The 14,861-nt window shown below is 52.5% G+C and overlaps 4 protein-coding genes across 4 annotated transcripts; 3 read left to right on the top strand and 1 right to left on the bottom strand.

Annotated features, from left to right (window-relative positions):
• The first annotated feature begins 830 nt into the window (after window positions 1–830).
• BO95DRAFT_67198 (uncharacterized protein) lies at window positions 831–1,311 on the top strand. Its single transcript, XM_025592126.1, has one exon. It carries the CDS (start codon window positions 893–895, stop codon window positions 1,241–1,243), a length of 351 nt encoding a protein of 116 aa, XP_025444590.1. The 5' UTR covers window positions 831–892; the 3' UTR covers window positions 1,244–1,311.
• A 1,933-nt stretch (window positions 1,312–3,244) lies between these two features.
• BO95DRAFT_451379 (Aim21 family protein) lies at window positions 3,245–6,236 on the top strand (the record flags this gene model as incomplete). The annotated part of the gene is made up of 3 exons (XM_025588074.1): window positions 3,245–4,196; window positions 4,255–5,921; window positions 5,982–6,236. 3 exons carry the CDS (start codon window positions 3,245–3,247, stop codon window positions 6,234–6,236), a joined length of 2,874 nt encoding a protein of 957 aa, XP_025444589.1.
• A 1,490-nt stretch (window positions 6,237–7,726) lies between these two features.
• BO95DRAFT_357576 (transcription factor SUA7) lies at window positions 7,727–8,764 on the bottom strand (the record flags this gene model as incomplete). The annotated part of the gene is made up of 1 exon (XM_025582360.1): window positions 7,727–8,764. The coding sequence occupies one exon, from the start codon at window positions 8,762–8,764 to the stop codon at window positions 7,727–7,729; it is 1,038 nt and encodes a 345-aa protein (XP_025444588.1).
• Window positions 8,765–9,854: 1,090 nt separating this feature from the next.
• On the top strand, window positions 9,855–10,428 carry BO95DRAFT_461474 (ATP synthase subunit H; the record flags this gene model as incomplete). The annotated part of the gene is made up of 3 exons (XM_025588825.1): window positions 9,855–9,881; window positions 9,956–10,034; window positions 10,166–10,428. The coding sequence occupies 3 exons, from the start codon at window positions 9,855–9,857 to the stop codon at window positions 10,426–10,428; spliced, it is 369 nt and encodes a 122-aa protein (XP_025444587.1).
• Window positions 10,429–14,861: the final 4,433 nt, after the last annotated feature.

The following is a 14,861-nucleotide window of genomic DNA, read 5'->3' as shown; positions in this document are numbered from 1 at the left end:
CCGGATTGTCTGTGTTGATGTGCAGCGCCTAGAGACTAGAGTATGTCTCTCAGTTCTCCCTCGTGGTCTTTTTGTTGCATGCAGGGAGGGTACTTGGCGCTGATAGATGCGTATCGGATTGTCCGGGGGGTGGGGACGAGGGAAGGGGGGTGGTAGTATGTACTTTACAGTACTTTACGGTGCTGTGCAAAGCGGAGAGTCGACGTCGGATCTGGTGATATGTTGGGGCTTGTTGTTGAAGTATGGATCTAGGCGCAATTGGAGGATGGGGTGCAGCTATTGTGTGGTGAGTGTTCTGAGTTTGGTTTTGATGGATGTAACAGGTCATATAGTCGAGTGGCTACTGGATACTGGGGTATGTTTCTGGAAACTATATACGTACATTATGTGCCAAATTCGTATTGATTCTAGAATGAGGCCTTTCTATCAACGTGCTAACTCGATAAGAACTTACGTAGCATTAGTTGGGTCCAGTCGGTACCTACTAATCTCGCAGCCTTCTTTATCAGAAACGCCTATCGCAAACGCCCAGGATGATACCCCCCGTGGACGATAAGCGAACGGCGGCGAGCGATGGGCTTCATGATGCAATCATGATGTGGAGCCGGTTGAGTCCAGGCTGTTCACCGCCTCGGCGCTGGTGGGGTTTTGGTTGAGAGGGGGTTACTGAGGATGTGGCCAGTCACATCCAAGTCGATACAATCACCTTGGATGCGATACGAAGTACGAAATACATACAGTATACGGAGTATCTAGTTTACTCTGCCCAGTGTAATCGAGTAGTTTCTTATTTTGTCTCGGCGTGATCATGACTCCCGAAGTGATTTATCGGAGTTCTCAATGCCTGCTGGCAATAAAGAGGCCCAAGCCTCTGCAACAGACTGACTGGTTGATGATATGCACACTTTCCTGTGACCCATTGAAGCTGTTCACCATGAGGGATATTCTGCATGTTTTTCCCTCCCTTACTCGCCCAGCACATCAGCTGTGCGACATCCCACAACCCTTAAAACGGGCGATCAGGCCCATGTGCATGGCAGCCAGCCAGCCCGCACCGCCACATGAGGGGTTACTTTACTACGTCCTCGTAGTATTGGCATTTGCGCCAGAGAAAAGGGGGTGCAAGCTCTTGCTTGATACAGAGTACTGTACTTCGGGAGCTGGAACTGAATCGTCCCTATCAACTGGCAGCTATGCTACGACCAGGGATAGAAAACACCCTTTAATATTGGCGTGTAATTGAAATTGTACTTAAGGTACCTGGCAGCCGGGGCTGCTGTCGCATACCAAATCACTAGACTACTACTACTACTACTACTACTACTACTACTACTACTACCACCACTACAAGCAGCAGCAGCAGCGTGGCGCTTGTGGCTCACAGCTCATCTGGACCATGGTCTGGCCCGGCCGCATTATTTTTTTTTTATCTCGCTGCTCCTTTTCAGTATAGGGTAAGGTGTAATGCAGAGAGGGATTTTCAGTTTTCACGCAAGTCAGTCCTCTCCACTGTCACACGAAATAGGGCGAGGGATTTTTGGTATCTACGTCTGTTCATATTTAGCGACGGTCGAAATGGGCCAAATTAGTTCGCCGGCGGATCATCAGCTTGATACCAAGTTTCGACTGGTGGGAGGGAGAGAGAGGGGGAGGGGCGCAAGCTCTGCTGGTCAGTATGAGCTATTAATGAGCTCTCGTGGATGCCACCGGCGCAGAACCAAAGAGTACTAGATGCTCATCGCTGGGGTTACTAAAGATGCCTAAAGTTTTTAGGTACGGCAGCCGATTCTTATCCTGCAATCCTATGTTCCGCGCATGAGGAGTGGACAATGCAGGCGGTAGAGATGGGGGAAAATTCATCGAGATATACAATGCCAACGATTGTAGGAATATTCGAGGGTCCTCCGGCTGATGGATGTACTGATGACTTCTTACTATCTGGTCGGGCCATTGGCTCTATCCAATGACCTTTCGATACAATGGAGCTTCTAATCAGTCTCACGATGGTGGAACGGGCAGGTATCTCAAAGAAAGATCTGAAGGGACACGAAGATCGAGAACCAATGACGGAAGGGTAGATAGAAATGGATCGAGAGGAAAAATGGTAAACCTAAAAAATGGACCTGGTCCTGGCAATTCAAGGTTCAAGGTTCAAGGTTCAAGATGTTGAACTGAACCATTCACTCAGTTAGTTAGTAGTTACTGTACTCGATCGAGTACAGGCGTAATTGCAACCAACCAAGGTCGTTGGCTCACAGCCTGACAAGGGCGCATACAGTTGATACAGCAGTTGATACAGTTGGGGTGCCGTCAGAGAGCGTCACGCGATGGGGCGGTGGGCCGTGGCAGGGAAGAATGCGGTTAGTCTGCCGTTACGGCCACTTTGCGGGAGTAATTTACTTTACGGAGTACAGGTCATACATCATACTCATTTCTTCTGCCCATCTTTCCTACCCCTCGGCTTCTGCTGAACTTCCTCCTTCTCCCTGAATCCTCCTCCCACTTTCCCCTAAAGTTTCCTCTCGTCTATACTCTATCCCTCTACTGCTATCTACTGATCCCTTGTTCATACTTCGATCCTCAAGTCTCTTTCCTACTACTATAATTGCTCGACTCCGCTTTCCCTACTGCCTATCCAATTGACGCCATCTGGTCTCCGTCTACTTGGGCCAATACTCCCTCCAAAGCTCGCCCGCATAAGCATAGCACCTCGCATACTTCTTTTCCCACCCTCAAACCTCGCCGGTAAGCGAATCACTTCTACTCCTCTTATCAAAGTCCCCAAAAACCGACTGTGCCCCCTCCAATCTCGCAAATCTTTCATGTCTTTGTCAAGGCGCTGGCGGGAAATGTCAACGGTGAAAGAAGGTGATCGGCCACGCATCGCGTCTACCTTATCTACTCACTTGGAGAATATGTACATTCCTTACCCTAGATTGCTCCCCGCTCACATCTCAATATCCTTCTTATGAATTCCGATCTTGTCTCAAAAACCCGTCCAAATATAGACAACGTACTGTCTTTCCCCCTTCCCATGGCGAACCGGGTGCATATACAGTGACCGAAGCAAAGCTACCCTGTGCTAGCGTCGTCACCAGCCCAACCATTGACACGCACCCCCTCGCGCGGATTTATGTGACTGGGGATTTCTGTGCCCTATAGATCCGTAATCAACTGACTTGACTGCCAGAGTTGATCTTCGAACTCAGATTCAATCTGTCACTTGCCTTACTAGCAACCAGCCATGACTACACAAGCAGCCCCCGCCATTCCTCCGCGGCCGTCGAGGTCTCCACAACAGGGTCTTGCACCCGCCTCAGCAGAAGGCCCCAAGATCCCTCCTCGTCCGTCCAATCGTGCTGAGCGCTCTGTATCTCCCTTTCCCGATAGCTACGCCCCGTCTCCTCTGAACGATTTGCCCAACGGATGGGGCCTGAAACGAACCACCTCGAATGACCTACCTCAGAGACCCCCGAGTGTCACGATACCTTCGCTCGGTCAAGAGGGCATTGAATACCAGGACCTGGATGTGGCCAATGTGTCAGAGGCTCAGCAGGCTACACCGCCAGAGACCCGGAACGTGGGAAGCGATTTAAAGCTTCATGCGCCAAGACCGTCATTACCCACTTCCAGCGCCAAGGCAAGGGTGCAGGCTGTGACACGTACAGACTCCCGTCAGGCTGCAGCAGCAGGCCTGGGGCGTGCTCCATCTCCTTCAAATGACGATCATTCCGAGCGGCCTACCCGCTCACTGCACTCGCGAGCCAGCGGCTCACGTGGTGACTCCTCAACCATGTCCGCGGATCGTCGACAGTCGTTCCACGGAGAGGAGCATGGCATTCCGGAGATCGGACAGAGAGTCCCGATGTACCCTAATGCAGGCGATGTGCAAGCTCCATCCCCCAGCCCTTACCTCGCCGAACCCCAGGAGAAACGCTCGGGACGCAACCACCACCGCACTCGCAGTGGCCGCGAGGCATCTCTGCCTCCTGGCAGCTACGGTCTGCATGGTCATGGTGTTCCTTCAAACGACAAGTTCGAGAAGGCCTGGTATGAGAAGCACCCCGAAGAATTCGTCCGAGAGGAGCAAGGCCAATATGGCCCAGGTGTTGGTACACCACGGCCCGACTGGGCCTTGAGCAGCGACGATCTGAACAAGATTGTCCGTGGCTCTGCAGTGAATGGCTCTGGGCTTGGTAAGTCCTTGCAGGTCTTTTGGTAATGGGAGATCGTTTCTGATTATGTGACGTACAGGTACATCCCCTGCCCTGGCGGGTACTCCAGATGAGGAGGTCGGCTACATTGCCTCAGACGAATACACACATCAGCTAGCGTCACCGGGACTCGACTCACGTCGTAATTCTCGACTCGCTGTTGAGTCACCTCTGCGCAATTCGAGTTTTCCGGCTACCGATGCGCAAGCCCAGCCTGAAAGTGCTGTAGAACAGGAAACCGACGACAAATCGACTCACTCCCGGGTCATTCATGTCGACGAACCGTATCACCATTTGCACCATCCGGACGGCTTCGCTCAGACCCCCGGTCCCGAGGAGCTCACCCACAATTTGGATGTCGAGGAAGAAAAGGCGGAGTCTATCCTGGCAGCTGACGAAGTACGCCCGGAGTCTGCCTTCCAGCACCCGGCTGTCTCGCCGACTTTTGGCCGAAATGGCAGTGTAGACTATGAAGGAAGAAGCCGCACTCCAAGCGTGACTCACAGCCGTTCGAACAGCAGGACGGCTAGTATTCACAGCGGTATGCCAGCTCTGGCGAGATACAACTCGCGTGACGAGCACGAAGGCACGCATACGCCGCTTGAGGATGTCGAGGAATACGAACCTCTTTTCCCCGAGGACGAGTCCAAGGACCAGAAGCCCATCACTCCCGCAGAGCGCTTCAGGCAGCGTCCGGATCAATTGAAGCACCGGTTTCCCAGCCAAGACATCTGGGAGGACTCACCCAACAGCTTGCAATTATCTGCCACTGTATCTACGCCGGACATCCCCAAGGAGGAGGCTTTTGAAACACCGGAGCAGGAGTCGAATCGTAAGAGCCAGGCGCCTCAGATTGACGCTCACAAAGTCGCTTCACACATTCTGGGAACGGACGATCAGGAAGGCAGGCCTTCACGCCCGGAGATCTCTAAGCAGCGATTTCCGAGTCGAGATATCTGGGAAGATGCACCTGAAAGTCATACGCTGGTGACGACAGTCCAACCGGCAGATGAAGAGGTCAAGAGCCCGGAGGTTCCCTCAAAGCCCAGCATTCCCCTTCGGCCGCTGAAACGCCCGGGACAGGCCCCTGCGGTGGATGCTTCCTCGAAGCCGGTCACTTCCCCTACAGATAAGCGACAACCTCCCTCGATTCCCGACAGACCGAAGCCGCAAATTCCGGCCCGGCCCTCCAAACCTCTCTCGCGCGCCAGCCCTGAAGAGGCCAAGGATACTGCTGCTAAACCCAAGCCAGCCATTCCCGCACGGCCCGGTGGAAGTAAGATTGCCGCTTTGAAGGCCGGGTTCCTGTCCGACTTGAACTCGCGGCTCCAGCTCGGCCCACAAGCGCCCCCTAAGCCACAGGAGAAGAAGGAAGAGGAGGCGCCAGCCGAGAAAGTACCGCTCAGTGATGCCCGGAAAGGCCGTGCGCGTGGTCCCGCCAGGCGGAAGCCAGCTGTCGAAAAGACGCCCGCAAGGCTACCAACCATCCCCGAGGTCAAGATCACGGAGACCTGGAACGTGTGGCAAATGGGTGAAGACGGAACCCTGACCGTCGGTGACGAGAAGCCGACCACAGCCCCGACACCTCCTCAGACAACCTCTCCGGAAGCCATGGCACCTCCCATCGCCAAGAATCTTGCCGGTGAACCGGCTGAGCCCCAAGCTCCCACCGCCGCTTTCGAGAAAGGAGAAGCCCAAGACGAGCCAGTATCGCCCGGCGCCGTCGCTCCAGCTGCAGCTCCAGCAGACGTCAACCCGACGCAAGAGACTCTACCCGAGCCCGTACCGGAACCGACATTCACCGAAGCGAAGCACTCCATCCCGCTGGCCGACGACCACAGCACGGCCGCGCCGGCCCCTGCCGTCGATCCTGTCACCACAGACGATCTATCCGCCGGGAAACCCACCATCATGTCCCCGCCTGACCGATCGCCCATCGACGACATCGCAGCACGACTCTCTGCGTCTGCTGACGGTAAAAGGCCGTCGGAGGGTGACATTGGCGAGACCCTCGACAACTGAGACATTGTATGGGCGGGCGACAGTAGATCATCAGACAATCGCATGCAGTGTTTTTGCCCCAGTATCTTAATCATCTCTTTTCCTTTGCCGTGTGCTAGTGTGTGTCTGTTTGTCTTATGAACCCAATACTAGTTGATAGGACCCGTGTACAAAACAAACAGGAGCAGCAAGCAAACCAAAACACACCCTTGCGTACAAGGTAGGCAGTAGTCAGCCAATATGCATTACTGAATAGTGTACCTGTCCGTATGTAGCCACATACCTATCTATACACAACAATAGATGAAGTCTCCACAGACTATGCAGCCATCTTGAAATCAGCATCGCATCTATACTTCTCGCCTGCCGGCAGCTCGCGTTGCGTTTTACACCCCTCAACATCCATGACTAGTATCCCCTATCCTCGCACCATTTACCTCGTCTAGCAGCATAGTACCGCACCGCACCGCGCCAGCTCTATCCCAGATATAGTTCCAGAACTGTACCAGCCGTAGAGCCCAATGTCTTCCAAGGTTCCCCCCTTCCTTTCCCTTCCCTTCCCAACTCCGCATTCCACCCCCGATAGCAATATATCAAAATCCAGAATTAGTGATTAGAACATACGGATACCTGCTCCAGATCCATAGTACAATCCACCACTACCCAGGTACCTACCCTACATGTAGGCCGGTGGATATACAGTATAGCACAGTACACACACACATTCAATAAACCCGAGTCTGCTTGGCATTTCAAGACTAACGAAAGTAGTTATCGGTTATATATAGTTATCCACATGACTGAATGACTGGCTGACTGGCTGACTAGCAAATAACCCGCAGAAAGACGTTAAAAGGCATGATCTAACTTGGACGTCATGCTTTGGTCAGAGCATGAGGATACGATACTGAAAGGAAGGGGAGGGCAAGGGAAGGGAAGTGGATGACATCGATCGATTGCTTACTCGGAAGAAAGTCATAGCAATTCAGAGCAACTCGAAGCGATTCAAAGCAAGAAGGAACTCAAAGCAACTCGAAGCAACTCAAAGCAACTCAAAGCAACTCAAAGCAACTCAAAGCAAAAAGAGACACACACAGAGCGATGTTAAACTGTCGCGGGAATAGAAATGATGTTTCATTTGTGGTAATCATAGCAACAAAGCATATATTATGAACACTTCATTAACTAGCTCTTCTTTGCTAATGGAAAATCTGGAGGGAGGGACTGGAAAGGAAGAGGGAGCGATTGAGAATAAGAAAGTACGGGGAATGTTTCTTTAAAAAAAGGGTATCTTTTATTTGAGATTTTTTTTGTCTTTTTTTGTTTTGGTCTGAAGGCGTACACCAGTGGTTCAAGGCTGAAACTAGATATACGGGGATTTGGGAGGAGGAATGTGGGGGGAAAGGGACGCTAGAGTTGGGAAAGATCAGAGCAATTTTGTAGGCAGATTGCGGCTGCCCAGGGTTTTCTTACGCTTTTGCTTCAATCAGAAGAGAAGAAGACATGACGATCTAGCTAGCGGGCAGGTTCTTCAGGTCACCCTTGCCTTCTTTGATCCACTCGGGATCGATCAAGCGCTCACGCTCGGCGTAAAGCTGCTTATATGCGCCACGGATGGTGCCATCGCTGACGTGGGCCACCTGGGAGATCTCCTTGGCGGACTTGCCGTGGCCCATCAGGTACGAAGCCATGTAGATGCAGGCGGCCACGATGGACAGAGGAGAACGGCCAGCCAGGTCGCCCATGGTGGTGACGCGATCGGAGAGAGCAGAGGAGACGCTGGTGACTTGGAAGGGAAGATCGAGAAGGTTGCAGAAACGGTTGCAGAGATCGCTGGGCTTGGTGGAGGTGGTCGCGGTGTAGGTGTCGTTGGGATCGGGAACACCACCGCTCGAAACCACGGCGTTGATCCGCTCGAGGTTTTGAGCCGTGAAGAACTTCTCCAAAGCCTTGTAGATGCGTCCAATCTCCTTTCGCGTGACCTTCGTGACAGCGAAAATCTCGGTAAAGGTACGGGGCACCTTGCATTGACGACACGCAATGAAGATACAACCGGCGATGATCACGTCTTGCGATTTGCCCTTGAAGGCCTTGGCGTCATCGACAATCTTGAACAGATATTTGGCGGTGTCGGCAACGTTCTTCTGAATATTGAAACCGTCGCAGAGCGCGCCAATTTCCTTGTACGCCGCCAGGAGGGCCTTGTTGGCCTTTTCACTCGACTGCTTGTTCTGAGCGCGGTAGAGGTCGCGCACTCGACCCGAGCCACCGCTGGCAATCTGAGTTTCCAACTGGTCACCATTGAGTAGCGGGTTCGTTGCGTCTCCAACACGAGATGGATCATCGTTGTTCTGGTCATCGTTCGAAAAGGTACGCCATTCGGAATGCATGTCGATTTCTCGATCAGCAAGCACCAGCCCGCAGGATCCGCAGACAGTTTCGTGAGAGCCGGGGAACTCGAGGTTGGGGGGGACCTCTTTGCACTCGGGGCAGATGATGTGGGCGGAAAGATTCTTCTTCCATTGCGGCTCAGCTTTCTGGGTGGCCATTTTCTCTGATCGTATCGTGTTCTCTGCGATGGACTGTGGGGTTGGCGCCGGCTCGACTTTCGCGAATTTCCTGCAGTAGAGCGGCTTATGTTTGCGCGCACACAAACGAATGTAAAGCGGCGAGAACAGTGTGGCGACTGTTCTTCGTCAACAGAGGATTCAAATCCTCTCCAGCAACAACGCAAAGGGAGCAGCGGCGCGGATCGTGATGTCTCGCGAGCAAGTCACGTCTCTGCGTCTCACTGGCTTTCGTTCTCATGTTAGCCTGCTGCAAACCCTTTCCAAGCAAGATGAAGACAACTCCCAGCAGAAGGAGGATATGAGGACTAGACATGGGCTTGGGACGATGAGCAGGCAGGGCCACTACCAGACCAGCTGCCACCGACACCTTGCCTACACCTCAGAGATGGGATCAAATTCCATGGTGAACTGATGCATCTTTACCTTTCAGAGCAGGTAAAGGACTCTTCGTCCTGCGAACAGCTCCCCAACTCAAGATAGCACGTTCCCAGGGGAGGTGCCGTCACTAATCAATCTCCGTCACTCGAGGGTCTTCGCACGCCTTGAGGCCAAGCTTGTCCGACCGCGATGAACCAGTCAAGGTCTCCGTGAACGATTACAGTCTCACGGAAAAATGGGCCGCAGAACCTGACAGGTAGCAGCTGCACGTTATGATCGGGGAGACCAGAAACGAGCAGAGCGACGTAGATGTGTCGGATTCTCAGACAAGAGAGGCCGGATGGGTGGTGGAAACAGACCTGTCCAAGAGGAGGGGAAAGGAGTGAGGAGGAGGAGGAGGGGGAAAGGGAGTTGGGAGGTTGAGGGACAAAGAACGAAAAGGACGAGAGTGAAGTGAGAGGAGAATCAGGTAAGCAAACGGAGGATTGCAGGCAGAAAGCACCTGACCTGACCTGAAAGACAGTTGAGCCGCAGCCGCTGCTGACTCAGCCCGCCAAGCCGAAGCCTCCCGAACAAACGTCGAACTTCCAACATCGGCTTTCAATCACGGTCGACAGCAATTGCTCTCCTCGCAGAAACCCACCCACTTCGAGTTTCCCCTCGTCTATCTCCCCCCCTTCTCTCCGTCGCGATGATGTCCCAGTCTCTCAGAGCTTCCGTGAGTTCACCGCAATATTCCCTCCGTGGTTGTCGGTATAGTCCTCCTCCGTGTGAACTGACCCTTTCTGGTAGCGCTCTCTCTTCACCCGCGTCTCTCGGCAACAGGTTTCTGTTGCCCGCCGCACTTTCCTGACCTCCGCCATCCGTCAGGGTAGGTGATCCATTCCCTTGTTCTGCCGCCGTTGTCGACTCTCGGGAACTGGTCGTGTAGTCGCATTGGCCTCGCGATGTTCGACTCGGCGTGCTCCCCACGACGCAAGTCTAACGTTCTCTCTTTCGCAGCCGACCCTGTTCAGGACCTCTACCTCCGTGAACTCCGCGCCTACAAGCCCACTCCCGTCAAGCCCGGTGATGCCGATGCTCACGTCCTGAAGTTCTCCCCCCCTGCCGCTCCCCAGTCCCCCGAGGAGGCCAACCTTGCCAGTGAGCTGAAGTCCTACGAGAGCCAGGAGGTCGAGGTCGAGGGTCAGGCCGCCGCTGGTGAGGCTGCCCCCGCTGAGGAGAGCTGGTTTGAGGAGGAGGAGGAGACTCCCGCTGCCCACTAGGTTGCTTGTCTTGACGGCAAGATAGAAGGATATCTCGGGGCTAATGGGCAAACGTGATGAGACCGATGTGATGAGCTGTCTCCCGGTTGTTGTGCCTCCGAAGGTCACTTTGTAAATTAAAACCTATTTGGAGCATATGAAGTTCTTTTTCTTTCTTTGAACCTGAATTTGAATTCGGATGTGCAGTCATGGATGGATGGGTCGTACGAGGTGCACTGGAGGGTATCGATCATGTTATACCAGCCCCGTTAGCCTCAAGCCAGCCACTGGGCATTACCCCGGAGCAGGGCTAGGCAACAGAGATTTGCGAGCCTAAGGCCACTAGGTTGTGGCGGTAGGGCGGAATTGATCGATCCGATCCGATTGATAAAGTAGAGTCGTACTCCGTACCAAGTACTGTACTCCGTACTATGTGGTAAAAAGGCAAAACCAAGTAACTAACTACTGGACTACTTGAGACAAGAAAGCGCACACGTCCCCATTGTTCCCCGCCCGACAAACCTGATACGAACTGGTCGGGATAAGAATGGCCGGCTGCACTGATGACCCCATCGTGCGACGTGTGCAAAGGGTCAAACACAGCTGGAGCCAGCCAGCCAGCCCATCCAGAAGGGCACATGGGCGCCGGACACCGACTACCTTAACTACCGGAATACGTACCTCGCTTCGGATTCGCAAGGGATGCACATCCCCCAACCTCACAGCTTACATTTGGGCTTGAGTCAAGGGCGGCAGATCAATAACGTGTTATCCCCGTCTGCATCGGGCGAATTCAAACAAGAGGTGCATCACGCAATCGAATTTCATCATCCATCCACCAAAGAATAAGGATGAGAAGCATTGCAGATGAGATCTGTCGAATTGGACTGGACGCAGGGGGGGGAGCGGAGTGGTCGTTCTTGTTCTTCATCGGGTGCCGGACGAGATATGACAGCTCCAGCACGACTCTCAGACCGCTCTCCCAGCTGTGTTTCTTAGCTTCGGTTACAGATCATCCAGTCTGGGTTTTTCCCTTCTTTGTCGAAAGTTTACTTTGATAGACACTTTTTTTGTGAAGCAAAAAAGAAAGAAAGAAAAAAAAAACTCTTACTCGTCGTCGGAAGGGTTTGACTTCCCCGTGCGCAAGAGAAACACCAAGCTATGGTGCAATAGTCTCTTCGCTCAGCCAATGCACAGTCGATATGTTGACAACATCTCATCCTGAGGTTTATCAAGGTTTAAATAGATCTAGTGGCATACCCACCGAACACACCCAGCCTGCAGAGTCGATCCCTTAGTCGACATGAGACACGACGAACCTGAACCGAGAAAGACATCCCATTCGGCCGGTAGGTGGCTATAACTTAGGGTGGCTGGAGTGCTGCAAGACTGTTGCTGGCTCTTTCGGCCAGCCAGTTCACTCACCCATGAAGCAGCTCACTATCTTTGTAACTGTCACACACTTCACCTGCATTCAATCCCACCGCCTGACGTTGACCGAAGACAATCCTGGAATGCAGACGGTGGTCTCCCGGTGGACCGATTATGGCTGTGCGACATTCCTCGGGGATAAACCAGATTGCGCAGAGGAATCCGCCACTGTTTCAATGATAATCAAGGATAACGATTAGATTAGGTGCACCTGAGTCAGTATATCCGTTCCCTTCCTTCGACATTGCTGAAGAATCAGGAGAGACGATGAGTACGGTAGTAGAATGAGAGACGATCCAGATAGAATGGTCTCATCTCCATTTGGGGACCAACACGATGGGGTCGGTAGGTTTTATGGGGCCCGGATGGGGCAAAGCAACGCCGGCTTAGTACGAGTAGTAGCCAAGTCGACAGGGAAACAACCAGAGGACTCGTAGGTACTGTAATCCATACCGCCGTAGGAGAGGAGACATTATTTATAGGAGAGATTGCATCATGACAGGAGCCAAGGTACAGGACTCCGTGCACACCTTAAGGATCCTCTTTCTTTTCTACTGTTTTGGCCTACTTTTTGGACGGGAGATTTGGCAGTGCCAAGTTTTTCTACGCGCGATCCATTACTCATAGTTGGTTTCACGCCGGTTGTCCGCGCCCCCCCTTCCCCTTCTCTTCCTTGTCCCTGTCCCTGTCCTCTGGCCCCCCCCTCCCTCTTCCCATATAGGGTTGAATCCGTTTTGGCCGTCCTAGCTCCAGGGTCCTTGGTCCTTTTTTTTTTTTTTTTTTTCGTTGTCGCCATACCGGAAGTATGGAGTAGCCAGTATCCTCGGTACTGTACGCAGTAGAGATAACTATGTATAACCTGGTTGGTAGGCGACTACAGTAGGAGGAAACCGTCAGCAGTCTCTCACCTACACCACCAACTATTACCTCAGAAAGTAAGTTATATCTGACTATCTCTAGACACCTCTTCTCTGTCGGTTGGACTTGCATGCAGCAGCAGCAGCAGCAGCAGCATCCACTTTTCACTGAGTAGTGATGGGGACAGAAATGCTGGGCTGCTGTATGGTATCGTCTCGTATGTATGTACAGTATGTACAGTACATGCCCTATCGACTGATCTACTGCATGTATAGTCCTCTCTGTCTTCATCAGAACGCAAAAACTAAGCACTGGGCCCTTGGGGTCGAACCTACTGATAGCTAGTGTAGTTATTCATAGCAAGTACTGTACCGACAGAGTCAATCCCCTTCTGTAGGGTGATTCATCATGACAACGATTATTGAAAGATTCCGTTCCCCCAGAATGCAAGGCTGGGGGGGGAGGGGGGGGAGGGAGTCAAGTTGCCTTCCAGGGATTCCAGGGATTCCAGGGATTCCAGGGATTTATAGGTATTGAGACTGGCTTTTCCACAAGGGTGTGATTTCATGAGTAATCATCATCATGATGATGTTGGGTATTACAAAATCAAAGAGGAGGATACGAGGACTATCATTTCATCAAGACGATTCCTAGATCCAGGGTTGGAAGTGGTCTGCCCTGGGGTGGGGAGACGAGGTGGGCTTGTAGGGGTACGTAGTCGAGTTGCAAGTTACAACAGGCTGGTATCAATACCTTGTTGTCAATCGATTCAGAAGTAATCAATCAATCATGCGTTGTGGACAGGACAGGACGAGGCAGGACAGGACACTCATGTCAATTCGGTTCATCTCAATTCATCATCACTCAACCACCATCCGATGCAGCTAGGAAATGGGGAGAAAAATAATAAATCCGAATAAAAATAATAATAGAATCATCGTCCTTCCTCCCACATTGAATCACAAACCACAAACCACAAACCTAATTCAGGAACAGACGGCTTCGACATCCACAGGCTGGAACCTCTCTCTCCCTTTGGATCCTTAAACGTGGAGGAAATCCCATCTTCAATCGAGTCGGTCCTTTCTTCGCCCTCGTCTTGGTCTGCTTTTGTTGTTGCGATCACTATTGCTACTTCTGTTGTCGTTGTTGTTGTTGTTGCTGCTGCTGCTGCTGCTGTTCTCGGGCCCGAAATAAAGAAAGCTGAAAGGGACGCTTCACTTTGAAATTTCTTTGCCTCTCCCCTCGCTGTCCCCTCTTGCGCCCAATCTCTGGGAATTATAGGCGAAGAGACGAAGAAGGAGATTAGAAATCGAGAGAGACAAACAACTCAATCTCACGGTGGAGGGGATTATTGGCGTTGTAAGAGACCCGTATTTCTGCCTTGAAGCCCGCCTGTTGCGCTGCCCGGATTTCCCTTTCCCTTTCTTACTTACTCTCTGACACTCACTCACTCACTCTCTCCTGTCCGTCCCTCCCCTTCGCTCTCTGGCTGCTCTCTCTCTCCCTCTTCTTCTCCCTCTCTCCCTTATCCGCTCTCTCTCTCTCTCTCTCTCTCTTGTTTAAACTTCTCCTGCTCCACCACCATACTTCTTCAAAATCGTTTTCGTTTTCTCGTTAAATCTCCATTCGCTTTCGCACTCCCCCAGCCCTGTCGTTTCCTAGACAAATTTGTTGTTCCCCCTCGTTACCACGGCGTCTAACCCTGCCCCTCGCTCAATCCACTTCTCCGCCGCTATACTCCAGCCTCCCGACCCCCCCCCCCCCCCCGAAACGCCGCAATTCTTCCCCGTCCGCCAAAACGACAGCGCGCGCAGCTCTCTGTCGCCATTGCCAGCGTTGACTAATTCCTGTCTATTTGTCTGACAGATTGTCGAGCCTCAAAATTTCAGCTTCTCAGGAGAACATTCAGCTCGAGCGCCCGGTGATCCACCACTGTCGTATTCGCTTGTTCCTCTTCTGCCTGCACCGCCATAATCCATCGCCAGCCCGCCCTCCCCTCCACAGCCTCCGCGCCTTGTTTCCAGCAACCCACTTGCAGTAATCGCTACTTTTAATGCTAGGAGGGAAAAGTCTTTGAGCGCATGGTTTAATCTCGTGTGTCGTGCAGTTGCTGTACCTAGAGGAGCTGGCCTCCCAACCGTCCACCTGAGCTTCGATCCAAT

This window comes from Aspergillus brunneoviolaceus (genome assembly GCF_003184695.1).
Source record: "Aspergillus brunneoviolaceus CBS 621.78 unplaced genomic scaffold BO95scaffold_17, whole genome shotgun sequence".
Classification (NCBI taxonomy): domain Eukaryota; kingdom Fungi; phylum Ascomycota; class Eurotiomycetes; order Eurotiales; family Aspergillaceae; genus Aspergillus; species Aspergillus brunneoviolaceus.
Note: the sequence above shows the minus strand (reverse complement) of the source record. Positions and strands in the feature narration are given on the sequence as shown.

What these genes read in the sequence shown, in the direction of transcription:
- BO95DRAFT_67198 (XM_025592126.1), top strand. Translation starts at nt 893, where the DNA reads ATGATATGCACACTTTCCTGTGACCCATTGAAGCTGTTCACCATGAGG.